General features: G+C 50.2%; 1 protein-coding gene across 2 annotated transcripts in view; it reads right to left on the bottom strand.

The window, feature by feature from the left end:
* Positions 1–21,052, bottom strand: part of AHNAK (AHNAK nucleoprotein) — a 104,554-nt gene that overhangs the window by 48,324 nt on the left and 35,178 nt on the right. For both annotated transcript variants that reach the window (XM_047775532.1, XM_047775530.1), the window contains exon 5: positions 699–798. In XM_047775532.1, coding sequence (XP_047631488.1) covers positions 699–798 — 100 coding nt within the window. The remainder of the gene's footprint in view (positions 1–698; positions 799–21,052) is intronic.

Below are 21,052 nucleotides of genomic sequence, written 5' to 3'. Positions count from 1 at the left end.
CTCAGTGGGTTAAGGATCCAGTGTTGCCATGAGCCGTGGTGTAGGTCACAAACATGGCTCGGAACTGGCATTGCTGTGGCTGTAGGCCAGCTGCTGTAGTTCTGATCCGACCCCTGGCCTGGGAACTTCCATATGCCACATATGCAGCCCTAAAAAGCAATGAAAGAAGGAAAGAAAGGAAGAAAGAGAGAGAGAGGATGGAAGGAAGGAAGGAAGGATGGAAGGATGGAAGGAAGGAAGGAAGGAAGGAAGGAAGGAAGGAAGAAAAGACTTTTTCCTAAATTCTGATGGATCTTCACTAGAAGTAGATACTAACCCTTAAGTTCCAAGTGTCCGGTCTCTGCCCCACCCTGAACCCCAAGTTGAACAGATACCATCCTATCAGCAGAAATGTTCCACAGGTTAAAGCCCTGTGTACAGAGAAGCCCTGGAGAATCCTTTGGAAGCAGTCAATTATTCTTCTAGAGTAAGTGCATTTCCCACAGGCTTTTCAAGCAGCTGAAAGGAGAACTTGAATTTCTAGGTCCTAGAGAGGGAGGAGCTGGGCGTCCAGGGTCCCCAGCCAGCTTCCTCATGTGACTTCGGGCCCAGGAAGGCAAGGTCATCTGTGGCGGCTGCCCCGAGCCTCAGGTTTGCACGGAGGTATCATTATTACGATTAAAGGTATCATCCTTTAAATCCCCACCACCATCGCTCACCTGCGTTTGAAGGGGAGACGGACCCTGCCCGGGCTTGGCTGGTGACTTCCTCGCGTGTATCCTGGTCCTTGCGTTCCAGGGCTGAAGGCTGGGGTGTATTCTAACAACAAGGACAAGGAGGGTTACACACACATCAAACCATCCAACCAACGGATGTTTCTCAAATGCCTACTCTATAAAAACCGGAGGCCCCGCCTTCTGCCCCAGCCCAGCCCACCCTGGTTTGGAAGCTCTGCTCCTAGAAGAGATAACGGGGTCTTAAGAAGGGAGCCGGCATCAGCTGAAAGACCTCCTCCTGTGAATGTCCAGGGACCGTCATACAAAGGGGACAGTGCCCTCTCAGGTTCAGCAGACCCAGGCCCTGTCCTCAAGGGTGTGCCGCAGCAGAAGAAAGAGATAAGGCACACTTCACACGGAAGGACAAGATGCTGTCGAGGGAAGATGTGTAGGAAGGAGGGTGGGATTTGCTGCCCACTGTGCCTCTCTTCTCTGTACCACACGGAACTGGATGCCACGGGGCAGGCGTTCCAACCAGGGGATTGAACTCCACTAAGAGTTCCTGCAGCCCACGTGGTAGATTTCCAACCTGGGGTCACCACCATCTCAGAATAGGGGTTCCCACCAGGAAGGCAAGACCACCCGGGGCCCGGGACCCCCTGGCCAACGCCAGGATCCTATCCAACAGGAACCTGGAAACCAGTTCAAAGAGAACCGGGTCACCATCCAGTTTCCATGGGCTGTTCTTTTCACATGTCAATCAAGCGGAATTTCATCCCGAGAAATTACTCTTTCTCGGGAGAAAGTAACTTGGAGATTGATGAATGAAGTGAGATTGGATCTTGGACTTCAAATTGGTGAATTTTTTTGTCTTTTTTTTTTTTGCCTTTTCTAGGGCCTCACCTGCAGCACATGGAGGTTCCCAGGCTAGGGGTCCCATCGGAGCCGTAGCCACCAGCCTACACCACAACTCATAGCAACGTGGGATCCGAGCCATGGATCCCACAGCTCACGGCAACACCAGATACTTAACCCACTGAGCAAGGCCAGGGACTGGACCCGCAACCTCATGGTTCCTAGTCGGATTCGTTAATCAATGAGCCCTGACAGGAACTCCTTGGTGAATTTTCTTATTCATGCTTTCTTCTTACAGAGGGTCTAATCTCACCATAAGTAACAAGCAAATCGCTCATTAGACTTTCCTAGGGGCCAGGACCATAAATTATTTGTCTTTGTATCTCTGTTTGTCTAACCCAGGTTCTCTAGAAATGGTTGTCGCTTGGATAGATAGATGACTGATGAGGAAAGGAAGGAAAGAAGGAGAGGGGAGGGGAGGTAGGAAAAATAGCAACTGGTGGCATGAAAACTGAGACACAGAGAGCCTAAGTAACTGGCCCAAGATTGCACAGCTGGGGAGTCACAGAGCTGGGATTTGAACCCAGGCCATCTGGTTCATGAAACTGCCTTCAAAACTGTTAAACCACCCACTCATGGTTTGCAGCAAATATTGGAAAATACAAAAGAAAAAAAAAAAGTCCAAGGCAAAATTACCAGAATATCTAAAATAAGAAGTTATCCTAAAGAAAGGATGGTTCTTAGCTAAATATACAGATTGTCTCACCGTGTCCTGTTGGCATAACGTGCAGCCAAAACCAGAGTGCGTGAGAGATCACAGAGCGATATTACCAAACCAGCAAAACAAAGACTCTGTAGTAGCCGGACGGGATACATTTGGTTTCCATTCACTTTAGCGGAGGAAAATAATCCAATCATCAAGCCAATGGTTTTGTGATACAACCACGAGGTGAAGCTGCAACCATCCAAACAAGTCACACTGCCTGAAAATCCTATGCTCCCTCTAAAAACATAAACCTCGGGAGGAAGCTATTATTAATTCCAGCTGTACCTGCGTGGAGATTCCAATTCAATCCCCTGAGATGAATATGAAGACACTGTAGGATTCTAAGCTGTATCTTGTTAGGAACAGACAACCATGCCCAGCGAAAACTTTCAGAGAGAACAATTCTTTCCCAGCCATCATTCTGGTGCTTTCCTCAATGCAGAGGATGAGGGAAATAGAGGAACCCAAGGTGGGGACGGGAAAGCGGAAAAGACATGAAATTAAACAGCGTGAAGGTTTTAATTGCTCTTAAAGCTGTTTCTGTTAAAAGGTTCGTCTCTGTGGAAAATTCTGTCCCAGGTGACGTGTGAGCTTCGAAAAGATTAAAATCCAGCAGTGGGATTGCTTCTGATGTCCCAGGAGATGGACCCAAAGCATCTAAGCCAAGCGGGGGACAGAACTAACAACTTCTGCGGACGTGTCCTGAGCCGATCCAAGAAGAGACCCAGAGGCCTGACGTGGAGAACGTCCTGCTGTGTCACACTGGACAATTGGCATCGTCATTCCAGGACGTGACCACTGTGTGGCAGGAAAGGACGTGAAGGAAGGGCAGGCTGTGCTCAAAGAATTCATTGGAGCCACTCCAGAAAAGAGAGGATGTGGGGGGGTCATTCTCCCAGGCCCTCCAAGACCCCAGACGCTGGTGTCTTACATCTAAAAGCACGGGGAGGCGTTCCCATCGTGGCTCAGTGGAAACGAATCTGACGAGTATCCAAGAGGATGTAGGTTCGATCCCTGGCCTCGCTCAGTGGGTTAAGGATCCAGCGTTGCTGTGAGCGATTGTGAGCTGTGGTGTAGGTTGCAGACGCGGCTCGGATCCAGCATTGCTGTGACTGTGGTGTAGGCCAGTGACGACAGCTCTGATTCGACCCCTAGCCTGGGAACCGCCATGTGCTGAGGGTGCGGCCCTAAATAAAACAAAATTAAATTAAATTAAATTAAAGGCACAATGAAATGTGCAGAGAAAACTGCCGCATAACTATATTTCCATGCAGAAAGGCAGAGATCTGATTAGTTCTTCACTCCACGTAAAATAGTTACGAGGTGAGGAATCACGGATTATTACTGTCCACGCCGCTGGGTTACTAAAGTGAATCACGACTTCCTGGGCAAGAAGATTGAACTGAACTTTTTCTTCTAACCATGAGATCATGTTTTTTGCCCAACAGTTTGGTAAAAAAGAAAAGAGCTCAATAAAAACCAATAAGGGGGAGTTCCCATGGTGGTTCAGCAGGTTAAGGACCCCCCCGACATTGTCTCTGTGAGGATGCGGGTACCATCCCTGGCTTCGCCCAGTGGGTTAAGCATTGCTGTAAGCTGCAGCGTAGCTTGCAGATGGGGCTCAGATCTGGTGGTGCCATGGCTGCGGCGTAGACCTCAACTGCAGCTCCAATTCAATACCTAGCCTAGCAACTTCCATATGCTTCAGTTGAGGCCATAAAAAAGAAAAAAGAGAAAACAAAGCACAGCAAAAATAATAAAGGTATGGAAAAAGCAGGGGCTTTCACATCCATAATGTACATGGATATAGTCTTTTGGCAGGACGATGGGGAGCAGCTACTAAAATGTCAAATGCCCACACTCCTTTACCCAGAAATTTCTTTTTTTTTTTTAATTTTTAATGATTTTTATTTTTTCCATTATAGTTGGTTAACAGTGTTCTGTTAATTTCTACTGTACAGCAAAGTGACCCAGTCACACATATATAAACATTCTTCCCTCCCTCTTTTTTTTTTTTTTTTTTTTTTGCTTTTTAGGGCCACACTCTCGGCATACAGAGGTTCTCACCCTAGGGGTCGAATTGGAGCTACAGCTGCTGGCCTGCACCACAGCCACAGCAACTCGGGATCCCAGCGGCATCTGCAACCTACACCACAGCTCACAGCAATGCTGGATCCTTAACCCACTGAGTGAGGCCAGGGATGGAACCTGCATCCTCACGGATACCAGTCAGATTCGTTTCTGCTGCGCCACAGTGGGAACTCCTTCTTTTTCTCACATTATCCTCCATCGTGTTCCATCATAAGTGACTAGATGTAGTTCCCTGTGCTATACAGCAGGGTTGCCCAGCCATTTCCTTCCTGGTATCCAAGTGAAATCCTTGAATGTGTGTGTGCTCAGAGTGGCATGTGCCAGGATGTTCATAGACACGGGAAATGACATGCAACATAAAATACTTCATCTAAGCTATGCAATATTTCACAACAGAGAGAGAATGAAGCAGAGCTCATTTTACCCACACAGACCATCTCCAAAATGTAATGTTAAGGGGGGAAAAAGCAAATTGCAAAATAGCACGGTCTGGTCGTACGTATGGTTTCTTTTAACCCACCAAACTATAGAAGTCTGGGCTACTATACAGATATATCCAAGTTGATGCCAAGATGATGGCAGGAGCTAAGGAGGAGCATGCAAGCGGGCTTGGGACAAGGAGAACGTCCCTTGTTTAAATTTGTTTATATAAGTGAACTGCTGGAGTTCCCTGGTGGCGCAACAGGTTAAGGATCCTGAATTGTCACAGCAGTGGCTTGGGTCACTGCTGTGGCGAGGGTTTGATCCCTGCCCCAGAAACTTCTGCGTGCTGTGGGCATGCCGCCCCCCCCCCCGCCAAATGCTATATGAAAGTAATTAAAAATTAAATCTTTGGAAATGTGATCTCTAAAAATGTCTTCCCAATCGAGTGTTCATCTGAGTTGGAAGCATTTTACCAGCTGTGATGACTTCAACAAGAGGAGGTCCATGCAGTAAATATTTATTGAGCACCTATTATGGACCAGACACTGTTCTAGACTCTGAGGAATATTACAAATCTGTGCCTTCATCCCACCTTTGGGCAAATATCTGGACAAAACTATAATTCGAAAAGATACATACGCCTCAATGTTCATAGAAGCACTATTCACAGCAGCCAAGACATGGAAGCAACCTAAATGTCCATTGACAGGTGAATGGATAAAGAAGATGCATACACACACACACACACATACACACACACACACTGGAATACTACTCGGGCATAAAAAAGAATGAAATAATGCCAATTGCAGCAACATGGATGGTCCTAGAGCTTATCATACTAAGTGAGATAAGCCAAACAAAAACAAATTATTTTGATATCACTTCTATGTGTAATCTAAAAAAAATCTATAAAAGAACTTATTTACACAATAGAAGCAGACCCACAGACATAGAGCACAACCTTATTGTTATCAAAGGGAAAAGTGGGGGGGGATAAATAAGAAGTTTGGGATTAACACACACACAACCATACACAAAATAAGTAACCTACAAGGATCTACTGAATAGCACAAGGATGCTCAATCTACACTCAATGCTTTGTAATAACCTACCAGGGAAAAGAATCCCAAAAAAAAAAAAAATAGATGATGGATAGACAGATAGATAACTGAATCACTCCGCTGTACCCCTAAAACTAACACTATATAAATCAACTATACTTCAATAAAATTAATTAAATAAATTAAAGGATTTTAAAAATCGGGCTTCATGGAGTTTATATTCCAAGGCAGTTTATGGTATCATCTCATTTTGCTGGGGAGGGCCTCTGGGAGAGAGGCAGGAGTTGATAAAATATGCCCAGAGGGGAGTTCCCACTGTGGCTCAGCAGTAATGAAACTGACCAGTATCCATGAGGATGCAGGTTTGATCCATGGCCTCCCTGGCCTTGCTCAGTGGGTTAAGGATCCAGCATTGCTGTGAGCTGTGGTGTAGGGCACAGACGTGGCTGGGATCCTATGTTGCTGTGGCTGTGGCATAGGCTGGCACCTGTAGCTCCAACTCATCCCCTAGCCTGGGAACTTCCATATGCTGCAGGGACAGCCCTAAAAAGCAAAAAAAAAAAAAAAAAAAGTGCCCAGAGGCAGGAGCATGACATAGATGGGTGCTGGCAATCTCCTCTAGGCCAGGGGAAGAGGAAAAGGTAGGAATGGGTTGAAGCTTTAGTGCAGGCCCATAACATCAGGCTGGCCCCTCACTACCCTCTCCGTGCCCGCTCCATCCAGCTACACGAGTTGGGGTGTCTGTAGTTGGGCAGCGCCCATGCCACTCCCCAGGCCTCATGGATGTGGCTTGAGAACAAAGTGCGGAAGGAGGAAATGGTACAGCCAAGCGCCAGGCTCTGGTCCGGCTCCTCGGAGCGAACAACGAGAGTTCCCTTCCTGCATGGAGCCACAAAGAATGACAATGGCCAAGAGCCAAGGGGTAGGAGGACACGGGGACAGACAGTGAGAGGAAAGTGAGTGGGAGGAAGTGAGATTAGAGAGAAAAGGAGCTTGTGGAAGAGCCAGCAATGTTCCCCAGCATCCCCCCTTCCCCTCCTTTCACCTCTCTGTCCCCAACACCAGGCCACCTGGCCTCCACTTTGCTTCCTGTCTAAGCTGAAAAGGATAGGGAATAAGGGAGTTCCCGCTGTGGGAACAAATGGGACTAGTATCCATGAGGATGCGGGTTCCATCCCTGGCCTTGCTCTGGGGGATTGCTGTGAGCTGCAGTGTAGGTTGCAAATGAGGCTCAAATCCTGCACAGCTGCAACTGTGGGGTAGGCCGGCAGCTGCAACTCCAACTTGACCCCTAGCCTGGGAACTTCCACATGCTGCAGGTAGGGCCCTAAAAAGAAAAAGAAAAAAGGAAAAAAAAAAAAAAAAAAACAGTGTATAGGGTAGGCGATGTGACTCAAGAGAGGCCCAACACGAAAAAGCAGAACTGAGGTTAAATGATGACCACAGTAATTATTTTGCAATATATGCACAGATCAAACGATGATTTGGTACACCTAAAACTGATACAACGTTCTATGTCGATAAAACTGGGAGAAGAAAAAGTGGAACTGAATTTATGGTTTACTCAAGAAATTAAATACATGGTTTAAGGGGAGAGAGTTAAGGAAATCCTAGATCCCAGACCAACCTGCATTTACAGAAAGATGGCAGGAAGGCGGCCCCATGGTACACCCAAAGGAATGACTCAATAATCGTGAAATCACAGATAGTCTTGACAGGCCAGTGAGGGAGAGATTTCAGGCCTTCAAATTATCTCTCTTAAGCTCTGGACTGCCCCACCGGCACCCAGCCCAGCCAGCTTCTCTGCGATGCCAGTTCACACGGCTGCTGAAAGGCGGAGGTAATCTGATTGGCCTGGAAAGTCATGTTTGCTAAGGAAGACGGGCTCTGTTGAAGATCAAGGTCAAGTTTGAACCTGTTCTTCTCAAACCTACGTGCTGTCCCTCAGAGAGCCTGACAGCGAGACACACAGGGTGGTGTGAGCAGCTCTGCAGAGCTCCGATGATTTATAAGATCCAAGTGGGTTTGCAACTGCCAAGCCCAGCTGCCCAGAGTGGATATCAAGCTAAAGAGCCACTTCCACTTCATTTCTTTTCCACTTTGACTCAGAGAATCCACCGGGAGATTCCTGACCCACCAGGTCCCATCGTAAATCTTCCTTTCATCTCACCCTCAGCTGGAAAGTCCTTCCCAGCTCAGGAGCCTGTTTCCCGTGGACAAGAAACCAGCCCAGGGCCCCTGGGTCAGCTGCCTTTGCTGGCAATGCTGTTCTCTCTTGGCAGTTGTAGGTGGACATTGCTCAAATACATGGCATCACTGGTTTCTTTTTTTTTTTTGGCTTCATCCGCGGCATGCGGAAGTTCCCGAGTCACAGCAGTGACCGTGGTGGATCCTTAACCCCTAGGCCACCAGGGAACTCCAATCACTTTCAAACACATAATTCCATACCCACTTCCCCAGGAGATTTCTGATCGCAATGCCTCCAAATCTGATTTTTTTTTTCTTTTCTTTTTTTCTTTTCAGGGCCCCACTTGCGGTATATGGAGGTTCCCAGGCTAAGGGTCAGATTGGAGCTACAGCTGCCAGCCTATACCACAGCCACAGCAACGCCAGATTTGAGCTGCATCTGTGACCTACACTGCAGCTGGAGGCAACGCCAGATCCTTAACCTGCTGAGTGAGGCCGTGGATCAAATCGAGGACTCGAACCTTCATCCTCATGGATACTAGTTGGGTTCTTACCCCACTGAGCCACAATGAGAACTCCCTGCTTGCTTGCTTTTCTTTTTCTTTTTCTTTTTTTTTTTTTCTTTTCTTTTTTTTTTTTTTTTTCCGGATCTAGAAAGTCTTTGCCCAAAGCTGAGAAAGAGAAACACATTTGCCAAACCCCAGTCTCACCCAGTCCTCAAAGGAAGATGGAAAACACCCCGCAAGGCGTGGATGTGAGTGTCACGTGCTCGGTCCCCACACATTTTCCTCTGCTCACGTGTCCCTATTTCACAGCCAAGTGCTTCCCAGCAAAATACACAAAGGCTTTGTCTCATTCTGCAACACTCTGCACTGGCAAAGGGGCCACTGTCACTGTGTCTGTCCAGCTCAAAAAGGAGAACAGCCAGGGAGCAAGGGCTGGCAAGCTGCCACAGAGAGCAGGTCAGCCCCACCTTGCTTCAAAGAGAAAACACAAGTGTGCACATCCTGGCCGGGGTTTCTGGTCATAAATCTCACTAGAAAGGAAGGGAGGGAGGAGGACAGATAAAGGTCCTTTCTTTGTACTTTTTTTTTTAATGGCTACACCCACAGCATATGGGAGTTCCCAAGCTAAGGAATGAATCCGAGCATAAGCTGCCGAAGCAGCATAAGACCCTTTACCCCGCTGCACCAGCTGGGAATCGAACCCAAGCCTCCACAGCAACTCGAGCTGCTGCAGTCAGATTCTTAACCCACTGCACCACAATGGCCACACCTATACTACTTAATAAAACAAAGCCTGGGAGTTCCCGTCGTGGCGCAGTGGTTAACGAATCCGACTAGGAACCATGAGGTTGCGGGTTCGGTCCCTGCCCTTGCTCAGTGGGTTAACGATCCGGTTTGCCGTGAGCTGTGGTGTGTGTTGCAGACACGGCTCGGATCCCGCGTTGCTGTGGCTGTGGTGTAGGCCAGCGGCTACAGCTCTGATTCGACCCCTAGCCTGGGAACCTCCATATGCCGCGGGAGCGGCCCAAGAAATGGCAAAAAGACCAAAATAAATAAATAAATAAATAAAAACAAAGCCTGGATGGGGTATCAGAATCTCATCAGAAAGATGCCATTTTTTTAATTAATAAAAAGTAAAATAGGAGTTCCCACTGTGGATCAGCAGCATCTTTGGAGCACTGAGACCTAGGTGCCATCTCCAGCCGAGCACAGTGGGTAAAGGATCTGGAGTTGCCGTACATAGCTAAGGCTCAAATCTGCTCCCTGGCCTAGGCACTCCACATGCCTAAGGCAGCCAAAAAAGAAAAAAATAAATTAAGCAACTGGGAATGAAATAATCAAAAGTCACACTTCCCAGACTTAAGTGACATTTCAGATGCCAATCGCTATTTGGGGCCAAACCATTCGGATTTGGGAACCCCCCTCCTCCTCTACCCTCCATTCCTGGCCTTCCAGTCTCTGCGGTAATTCTGGGGGTATCATCTCCAACCCACTCAGGCCCACCTTCATCTTCCACCAAACCCTGGCAGGTCTCTTCCCCACTCAGCACCCCCTCTGCAGCCGCCACCCCACATTTCTTAGATCAGCTCTTCACCTTCTGAATCTCCAAGGGTTTTTTTTTTTTTTTTTAATTTTTTAAATCGAAGTATAGTTGATTTACCACGTTGGGTCTGTTTCAGGTGTACAGCAAGGGGATTCATATAAAGAGAGATATACCTATATATTCTTTTCCAAATTCTTTTCCATTATAGGTTATCATGAGACTGAGTCTCTAAGCTCTTGCTTGACTTCCTTTTCCACCTCAAGGCAGTCCCTACCTGCTGAAAAAGTGTTTGAAGTTTGCCAACTTTCCATCCTTTGCTGAAGCCAGACTCACCAACAGGTCAAGGAGAGCAGCTGCTTTGGACAATTTGCGTGATAACTTATTAGGAATCAGTTCTGGTATTCGCTTCTTTTGTTTGCTTGGGATTTCATTTTGCGGGGTTTTGTTGGTCTGTTTTTACCCAAAGTCTAAGCTAATGCCTTGGAGATTAGGGAAATAGGTAGTTAATGGACAGAAGGAAAATAGGAACCCGGGTTGCTAAGGGGAAGTGTATTAAGTGATAAGATAGTGGGGGAAGGGGGCGCTGATCAAGTTTTTGCCACGTGCCATGCACCACGCGCCCCGCCTGGCACTGAGCTGGTGATATGATGGTGAGCAAGCAGTCTGATGGGGGAGGCGGGCAGACAAGCAACGGCTTACTGATGAGCTCATCTGCTTTTTTTTGTTTGGTTGGGTTTTTTGTCTTATCTAGCACCGCTCCCAGGGCATACATATGGAGGTTCCCAGGCTAGGGGTCTAACCAGAGCTGTAGCCACCGGCCTACGCCAGAGCCACAGCAACGCGGGATCCGAGCCGCGTCTGCAACCTACACCACAGCTCACGGCAACGCCAGATCCTTAACCCACTGAGGAAGGCCAGGGATGGAACCCGCAACCTCATGGTTCCCTTGTCGGGTTCGTTAACCATTGCGCCACGATGGGAACTCCCCTGATGAGCTCATTTGAATAGTGCTGCAAACTGGAAGGTACGGAGCACCGTGGGCTCAGGATATGGAAAGGGTTTGTGTGTCAGGCAAGAAGACTTCCAGAAGGAAATGCTTCCTAAGCTGAAACCCTAAGGACTGAGGGAGGGATGCCTGATGTAAGCCAGGGGGGCTGCAGGGAGTGGGGGATGAAAGAGCTGGGTGTGGCTGGAGAGGCCCCCCGCGAGGCTGCAGGGGCTGACAATGGCTGGAGTCAAAAGTTGGGGGATCAGGAGCCTTCGGGACCAGCACTTCCTGGGGCCTTGGGTGGAGCACGGAAAGGCTGAGACCCGCTGAGACCTGGTGCCCTGTGTGAACCTACGTGCGGCTGGGGCCATCTCAGTAAAGCATTCCTAGCCGACTCTTCACTCCCTTACTCAGAAAGAGCTAACCAAACACCCACGAGCACAAAACAACCCAGGGCCCAATACGCGTCAGGGCAGAGCCAGCAGGGGACACGCCCCACGTCCCCATGTTTTTTCCTGTACTTATTTCTGCCACCAGAAAAGCCCTGTCAAAGGTTCTCCATGATTACATAAGAACAGGACAAGCAAGCTTCGAGGGACACACAGAATCCAACTGTCTCCCCTTTGAGACTCACAAAACACCCCAGAACGTGCAGACTGGGCAGTTTCCCCCGGCTGCTGGCGAGGCCTGGTACCACCGTGCGGTGGCAAGAACCCTGTTCATTCAAGCTGTTTATTTCCTTTTGATAAACACTAATGTGTAATTTCCCATTTTTAGGGACAATAATTGCTTCAAACAAAGGGCAGTCACCCAAATTTCCCATTTTTAGGGACAATAATTGCTTCAAACACAGCAGTATTTAGAGGGTCTGGTTCTCCTCCATAAAAGGACCATAGCTCAGGTTTTTGGGTTTTTTTTTTTAAATAATAATACTTTCTTTAAGCCCTTAGCTAAATGCATTCATTTGTCTCTTAGATAGGATTCAAGAAACAAGTAACTTTTGGGGAAATAGGGTGTCAAATAGAGAAAGAGCAAAAAGCCACCTCCTCCTCCCCAGACTCCCAGGACCACCAGCCCTAACCCCAGCCATGCCTGTAGCCCTGACGGTGCCCACCTGGCACTCCTGCAGCTAAATTCCTAGAATTTATTTTCTAGGAATTTAGATAATCCACACGGGCCGCCTCCACTCTCACTTGACCTCCCTCATCTGCCTGAAGGGCCCACTTGAAATTCAAGTTGTGAGCCGAACTTGCACTCGTACAAGCAGAAAATGCCCTGGCATTATTCCCTCCTGTATGCTCACATTCCAGCCCGCCCCGCTGCCTGGCCACTAGGCCAGAGGCTGCAGGCTGGGAGGGCAGCCCCGCGCCCTGGAGGAGACCATGAGCCGGGGTAAAACCCCTGACCTAGGCCACTGGGCCCGGGCTAGAAACCCAGAGGTCATCAAAAGCCTTCCCCTCTCCTGGGCTGGAGTGGGGGACCTTAAGACTGGCAGGGGTTCAAGGCCGGCTACCGCCAAGGGGCTGCGTGGGGCCCCCAGAGGGGAAAGCAGGGTAGAAACCTACCCATGCTGTTTGTGACACTTTGCTAAAAAGGCTCTCCTGTCCCAAAATACCCAGAGCCGCCCCCCCAACACACAAAGGCCTAAAATAACCACCCAGAGAGACCCATTCCTTAAGCCCCAAAGCTCTCTTTTTAGATGTAAATATTCCAAAATAATTAACATAAACAGCGCTGGGAGTCTCCTGTACTGCAGTTTCGGAGTACAAAGCTGACTAAGGAAAACGTTTGTGTCCCTACAGAGCTTGGGGCTTAGGGACCCACCGGGGTTAAAAGGGCTCGCTTCGTCGCCACCCCCTCCCTCGGAAGCGTGAACCTGGCCACAAACAAATTCCCTATGCCAGCCCCCTCCCCGCCCCCCAGGGTCTTCCCTCCCCTCTTTCCTCCCGGCTGTACCCTGCGCCCCACCCCACTCGGCCAACGCTTGAGCCAGGGGCCCGAGGCAGCCCAGAGGTGAGTAAAATCTGCCTGGCAACAAGTCACGAGAACCCGGGTGCAGCCCGGCGATTGGCCGTTCGGCTGAACGGGGCGGGGCGCAGATGCTCCCGAGAGACAGCCCTCCTCGGCCCCCCGCCAGGTCCCTCCCTTCTCGCCCCATCGCACTTCTCCCGGACCTCGGGTCTCCCGGAGGCTCTCTTACTCCTTGGACACCGGCGGTCCCCTTATTACACTATGGGGGACTTAAGTAAGAGTGTCATGTGGTTGGAGTGGATAACTTGACATTGCAAGAATGCTGTTTTGTTTAGGTTGTAAATTCATTTGGGGCGCTGGAGGGACTTATGGGGAGCGGGGCTGAAGCCCCCGCAAAGCCCTTTGGCACTGTCCCGGCTCCCCGTAGGTCCTCTCATCTTCCCTTCCCACTCCAAGCCCTGTCACGTTCCCAGCTGCGCGTTCCAAACTTCCCCCCTTTGCCGCTCCTCCCCCTGCCTGCTCGCTCCCGCCCACTCCAAGCCCCCTCCCCCCACCCCACCCACACCGCACCCAACCCCACCCCACCCCAGCCACACCACCTCTGCCGTCCCCTGTCCCGGCCTCGCGCTTCTGTTTCTCCCTGTACATTGCTTTTTACTTCCTTCTTCCTACGGGAGCCCCCATATCTCCGGAGCAAAGAGCCAGTGGTCCAGCCTCTTGGAGGCTGCAGTTCCTTCCCCTTTCCCTTGAGAGAGGGTTGGGGGATGAGGGCCGGGGTGGGGATGGGGGTGGACAGACAGGTCCACCTGTCTGCTCCCACCGCTGATGGTTCGCAAGTTCTCAAGATGGGCTGGAGTCCAGGAGGCTGGGAGGCGAAGAAGGGGGGCTGTCCACTCTTGGGAAAAACTCTGGCCTGCCCCAAACTCCTCTCCGGAGCCTCTTCACATCCCCAGGCCCTGACCCCAGAGAAGAGCCCCTCGGGGCCCCCAGTGGCCTGCATTCTCACAGCTGGGGGTCAGCCACTCCACTGGGTGGGATGGTGCACGGGGCCCCCAGGCAGCCTGGACTGTGGTCACAACAGTGGGTGGGGCTAGTTATAATGCAAATGCTTTGATTGTAGTTTCTCCCGTATTTATCATCATCCTGCAAGAGTGAAGGGGAAAAGACCCAGGGCAACTCAGAGCAGAAGGGCTGGCGGCAGCTGAGGAGCTGAATCGGGGCCAAGGATTCACTTCGCTTGAGTCTCGGCGCCTCCTTCTACCCCCTACATGGGCAAATGAGTGAGAGCCCTTTTTCTGGGCTGGACCAGAAACCAGCCAAGCTGCTGCAGGGGTCTCCAGTTTCTACCTCCAAGCTGTGTGACCTTACACATAATTGCTCAGCCTCTCTGAGCCTCAGTTTTTCTAGGTCTGTGAGAAAAATGATACCCCCTCATGGGGTGATTGTGGAAATGAAGAGATAAAGCATGTACAATGCATAGTCAGTGCCCCACACAAAGTAGGTATTCAGTAGAAACGGCTATTTACCATTTGCCAAACATAGTATTGTGTTAACTTCATCATCCTCGCAATGTATCACCCTGTTTTATTTATTTTTTTTTTTTTCTTTTAAGGGTCGCACCTGCGGCACATGGAGGTTCCCAGGCTAGGGGTCGAATCAGAGCTGTATCCACCAGCCTACACCACAGCCATGGCAACATCATACCCAAGGGGCGTCTGCGACCTACACCACAGCTCATGGCAACACTGGATCCTCAACCCACTGAATGAGGCCAGGGACTGAACCCGAGTCCTCGTGGATGCTAGTCAGGTTGGTTACCACTGCACCACCACCGGAACTCCACCCCTGTTTTATAGATAAGGAAACTGAGGCACAGAGTGGTTTAGTAACTTGCCCAAGATCACACAGCTAGGAAGGAGTAGAACGAATGGCGAGCTGTCATCATCATCATAATTATTGTTATTCCCCTATTAGACCGTAGGCTCCCTGAGGAAAGGGGCTTTGCACATAGGTATTTAATAACTACTTTTTTTGTTGTTGTTTTGTTTTTTTGTTTTTTTAGGGCCACACTTGCAGCATATGGAAGTTCCCAGGCTAGGGGTCAAAATGGAGCTGTAGCCACTGGCCTACACCACAACCACAGCGACACGGGATCTGAGCCTTGTCTTCAACCCACACCGTAGCTCACGGCAACTCCAGATCCTTAACCCACTGAGCGAGGCCAGGGATCAAACCCGCGTCCTCGTGGATGTTAGTCAGGTTCGTTAACCACTGAGCCACGACAGGAAGTCCCTTAATAACTACGTTAGTTCTTAAAAGGGCAAGGCCCTACGAATTTCAAAAGACAGCTTCCATTTCCTAAAAGCTCCTCAGAAGAAGAAATTCCCAGCTTCCTCAGGGAAGCAGCCTTGGCACCAAGAGGAAAAAAAAAAAATTTGTTTGTTTGTTTGGTTTAATCAGGAAGCTTGATTCATTTAGAGTCACCTCTTCCAGCTCTAAGATTGAGACCTAACCTTTCTGTCGGCTTTTTGCCAGGTAAGTGAGAACCTGCTAAGGACCACCAGGCCCTGTTCCAAAAAAAGATCTTTTCTTTTTTTTTTTGTCTTTTTGCCTTTTCTAGGGCCACTCCCATGGCATATGGAGGCTCCCAGGCTAGGGGTCGAATCGGAGCTGTAGCCACCAGCCTACGCCACAGCCACAGCAACACGGGATCCACGCTGCATCTGCGACCCACACCACAGCTCACAGCAACGCCGGATCCTTAACCCGCTGAGCAAGGCCAGGGATCGAACCTGCAACCTCATGGTTCCTAGTCGGATTCGTTAACCACTGCGCCACGACAGGAACTCCGAGAAGGTCTTTTCATTCTTCACCCTTTCCCATCCTTGGCCCCACAGCTGGGAAGGTTTTCCATGAAGGGCCAGCCTCAAGCTTGTGGTGGAAAATAGCAGAGGTTTTTAAAGGGAACTGAAACCACCCTTCTCAGCAGAATGTTCCCCACACATTTGCTGCAGCCCATGGCAGCGCCTCTGCTGGGAGCGGTCAGCCCTGGGAAGTTCTAGCAGATGCCTGACGCCTTGGGAAGATTCAGAGGCTGGTAAACAGCTCTGGCATTCCCAGCCCGTGGCAGGCATTCGTGTGCGGAATTCTGTGTCCTCGTGAGGACACACAGAGCGCTCTGTGCTGCAAAGCCAGAAGCCAGAGCTCCCATTTTCCAAACCCCAGCCAGAGAGCACGCCAAGGCCGAGGAGCCCGGGCCACCGGCCCTTTCAAGTATGCTTGCGAAATAAACTTGCCCAAACTTGGACTTCTTTCTTGAAAACTTGGATTTACTTGTTAACTCCAACGGAGCGGGGGCTGGGGCGGGGGGCGGGGAACATGGCACTGGTACAACGGAGAAACTGGGCATCTCCTCCTCCACCACCAAGAGATCCCAGGCACGAGGGTGGGACCCACACCACTTCCGCAGGATCCCTGCCCCAGATGCATAACCTGAACCTCAGCATAAGGAAACATCATTAGACAAGCCCACACTGCAGGACACTTCTGCAGAACAACTGGCCCTGTACGCTTCAAAAATCTCAGTGTTACAGTTCCCGTCATGGCTCAGCGGTTAACAAATCTGACCAGCATCCATGAGGATGCAGGATTGATCCCTGGCCTCGATCAGTGGGTTAAGGATCCAGCGTTGCCTTGAACCGTGGTGTAGGTCGCAGACGTGGCTCAGATCCTGCGTTACTATGGCTGTGGCATGGGCCTGCAGCTACAGCTCCGATTCGACCCCTAGCCTGGGAACCTCCATATGCCCAGGGTGTGGCCCTAAAAAGCAAAAAAAAAAAAAAAAAAAAATCTCAGCATCACAAATGACCAAAAAAAAAAAAAAAAGTGGAGGGACTTCCAGATGGAAGAAACTGAAAAGACCCATGATTTTCTTTTTAGGGCCACACCTGAGGCATACGGAAGGTCCCAGGCTAGGGGTCGAATGGGAACTGCAGCTGCCAGCCTACGCCACGGCCACAGCCACAGGATCTGAGCCACATCTGCGCCCTCTGCTGCAGCTCCCAGCAATGCTGGATCCTTAACCCACTGAGCAAAGCCAGGGATCAAACCCGCATGGATGCTAGTCGGGTTCTTAACCCTCTGAGCCACAGGAGGAACTCTGGGATCGTGGATGGTTGAAGCCTAAATGAGAAAAAAAAAAAAAAGGACATTGCTATAAGAAAATTGTATTTATTGGGGCAATGGGTAACACTTAGACATGGACAATATGTCAGATAATAATAACAATGTTAAGTTTCCTGAATTGGGCTATTCTGTTGTATTTATGTAAGAGAATGTCCCTACATGCTGAAAGGAAAGGGTCAGGAGGTTTGCAGTTCACTCTCAAATGATTCAGCAAGTATAATGATTTTTTTTTTTGTCTTTTTTGCCTTTTCTAGGGCCGCTCCCGCAGCATATGGAGATTCCCAGGCTAGGGGTCGAATCAGAGCTGTAGCCCCCGGCCTACGCCAGAGCCACAGCAACTCGGGATCCGAGCCGCGTCTGCAACCTACACCACAGCTCACGGCAACGCCAGATCCTTCACCCACAGCGAGACCGGGGACCGAACCCGCAACCTCATGGTTCCTAGTCGGATCCGTTAACCACTGAGCCACTACGGGAACTCCAGTATAATGATAATGATAGCGTCTATCTAGAGAGATATGAAAACCAACAAGGTAAAACTGGGAAATCTAAGTGAAAGGTCTATGGACATTCTCTGTATCCTTCTCGCAACTTCTCGGCAGGCTTGAATTCAGAATAAATTCATTTCGTTTTTAAAGGCCCATCCGTTGCAAGCTTAGCTTCCTCTCATGTCACGGCTGGCGTGCGACGCCAGAGAGCTGAGATAGGGATGGAGAAGTGAGACACACGTGTCAGCAACATGCAAAGTCCTGAGGGTGCAGCGCTTTGGCTTTGGGACACTGGGGACATGGCCGTATTTCAACAGTTCTGTTGCTCAAAACATTCGAGTCAAGTTACCAACCACAGGGGAAGATTAGTTGCGCTTCATTGTAATCATGCCTTGCTTTGACCCCAAACAGCCCCATCCACCTAAATTAACCAGGCTTGCTTCTGAAAGGATCGTAGACTATTGGAACTGGCCAGGGCCTTAAAGAAGCCATGCCTTATCTATGTTACAAATCGGGAAACCGAGGCTCCCAGAGGGACTTTAATTGGCCCAGTCACGGCTCATCCCATTGACTCTCAGGCCCGCGCTCTCTTCAGATTTCTGTCCTGGGAACCCTGGAGTATCTTCCAGGCCCTCTGGTTATTTGCAACCCTCAAGAGAGGAAGATTTGAAGTTCCCATCATGGCTCAGCAGAAATGAATCTGACTAGCATCCATGAGGATGCAGGTTCAATCCCTGGCCTCGCTTGCTCAGTGGGTTAAGGATCCGGCGTTGCCGTGAGCTGCGCTGTAGGCTGGCGGCCACAGCTCCGATTCGACTCCTAGCCTGGGACCCTCCATATGCCTCGGGTACAGCCCTAAAGAGACAAAAAAGAGACACAGAGAGAAAGAGAGAGAGGAAGATTTGTGTTTACCCAGAGAAACTGGTTTGGTTGTATTTTAAGGTTGGTTGGTTTTTTTCCCCCCGGCCAGGGATTGAACCCAAGCCACAGCAGTGACCTGAGCTGCTGCACTGACAATGTCAGATCCTTAACCCACTGCACCACAAAGGAACTCCTTTTTTGGTTGTTATTTTTTTTAAATGTACAGGTGACATTGAGAGCAGTTGCAAAGAGAGGGGACAAAAAAATGTTCTTAACAGTAAAACTTTTATAGGCGTGCCTCCCAAGTATAAGTGTGTTCATTTAGGAGTTCCCGTTGTGGCTCAGTGGCTAACAAATCCGACTAGGAACCATGAGGTTGCGGGTTCGATCCCTGCCCTTGCTCAGTGGGTTAAGGATCCGGCGTTGCCGTGAGCTGTGGTGTAGGTCGCAGACGAGGCTCGGATCCCGTGTTGCTGTGGCTGTGGCGTAGGCTGGCGGCTACAGCTCCGATTCGACCCCTAGCCTGGGAACCTCCATATGCCGCGGGAGCGGCCCAAGAAACGGCAAAAAGACAAAGATAAAATAAAATAAGTGTGTTCATTTAAAACAAAAATTGTCACATTATTTCATGATCATCCCTTAGATACATCTGTCTGGTTTAGGAAACCACACTATAGAGAAAATCAAGGAGTTTCTGCTGTGGCGCGGTGGGTTAAGACTCTGACTGCAGCAGCTGGAGCCGCTGTGGAGAAGTGGGTTTGATCCCCGGCCCAGCAAAAGTTGCCGAAGCCTCTCAAGAACTTCCATCTGCTGCAGGTGCAGCACTCCCACCCCTCCAAGAAAGGAAAGAAGGAAAAAGTTGCCAAACAGAAAGATGAGTGGATGAGAACTTTGTCCTGGTCCTTCTCTATCTGCCTGTGCCCCTCAGACCCCTCTCCCTCCTCCTCTGCCCAGTTCTGTGCCTCCAGGAGGCCGTTCCCTCCACCTGCAGCACCCGGGCTTGCTGGTCCTGCAGCACAAGGCACCAGCAGGAGGAAAGGTCAGCGTGTTTTCTTCCTGCTTCTCACGCAGACGGTTCGGGCAGATGCTAAGGTCCCTTGTGGCTGAATCCCAGAAACGCCACCTCTTCCCGGGTCCCTGCAGTCCCAGGGGTCACGGCAGCCTCCCAGTGTTCCTGGGGGTCTCACCACCCCTTGTTGGCACCTTGGCCCCCACCTGTGACTGTCCCCCACTAAAGGCTCTGTGGCTGAACTCTCTTCAGCCACGTTTCCCGCGAGGCACCTGACACATACAGAAATGAGTTCGAGTTGATGAAAAATATTCCCTGCCTGTTGCGAGCATGGGATGCATTTCCAAATGATTGAATTTTCCAAATGTCCCCTTAGGCCACACCCACAGTCAGTCACCCTGCCTAAAGCAAGGTGCGCTGTCAGGCTGGAGTCCCTGCTGTCCCTCTGTGCCAGAACTCCCAGCAAGAACCTCAACGAGCCCAGCCCCTTCCAGGTCTGCTGAGGCCCCTCCCACCCTCAAATGCAGGAACCAGGACCTCGTGAATCTGAGCCCTGCAGGACTTTGGGACCACACCTTGGACCATGCCCATTAGGGACTGAGGGGGGCAGGGGTCCAGTGGTGAGAAGGCGTCAGAAGGAACGGAGAGAAAGGGGGAACTCAGAGTTGGCAGGAAGGACAAGCGAAGGAAAGCCCACTGGGATGGGCCCTCCACAGGCTTCTCCGACCCTGGCACCTCCTCCTTGCCGCCCCTTTTCTGGTAACAGTCACTGCGAGGAGTAGGAGGTGCGCGAGGGGGGAGCATGCTGGGGTGGGGCCCTCCTGTTCTGTGGCCACTGCCTCCAGCCCGGGCCTGATGTGAGATGAACACCGCTGAGAAGTTTCTCATATTTATTTATTTATTTATTTATTTATTTATTTATTTATTTATTTATTTTTGTCTTTTTGCCATTTTCTTGGGCCGCTCCCACGGCATATGGAGGTTCCCAGGCTAGGGGTCGAATCGGAGCTGTAGCCACCGGCCTACACCACAGCCACAGCAACAGGGGATCCGAGCTGCATCTGCAACCTACACCACAGCTCACGGCAACACCAGATCCTTAACCCACTGAGCAAGGGCAGGGATCGAACCCGCCACCTTATGGTTCCTAGTCGGATTTGTTAACCACTGAGCCACGACGGGAACTCCAGAAGTTTCTCATTTTTAAGTGGCCCGTTGCCATGTTCCTGGTCCATGACTGTCCCAGCCAATGAGATCTCACCCTGAGGGTCCAGGAACCGTCCCCATCCCCCTCATCGTTCCTGGTAGAAGCGTCACTTACATGTGTCTATTTCCAGGGTTCAAAGCACACCCGTTTCCCACATCAGCATATCATTTGTTCTGTGCAGGTCAGCAGGAGGATTCTGAGACCAATGATGCG

This window comes from Phacochoerus africanus, chromosome 4, assembly GCF_016906955.1.
Source record: "Phacochoerus africanus isolate WHEZ1 chromosome 4, ROS_Pafr_v1, whole genome shotgun sequence".
Classification (NCBI taxonomy): Eukaryota; Metazoa; Chordata; class Mammalia; order Artiodactyla; family Suidae; genus Phacochoerus; species Phacochoerus africanus.
The sequence above is the reverse complement of the archived record's forward strand: the minus strand, read 5'-3'. Positions and strand labels throughout refer to the sequence as shown.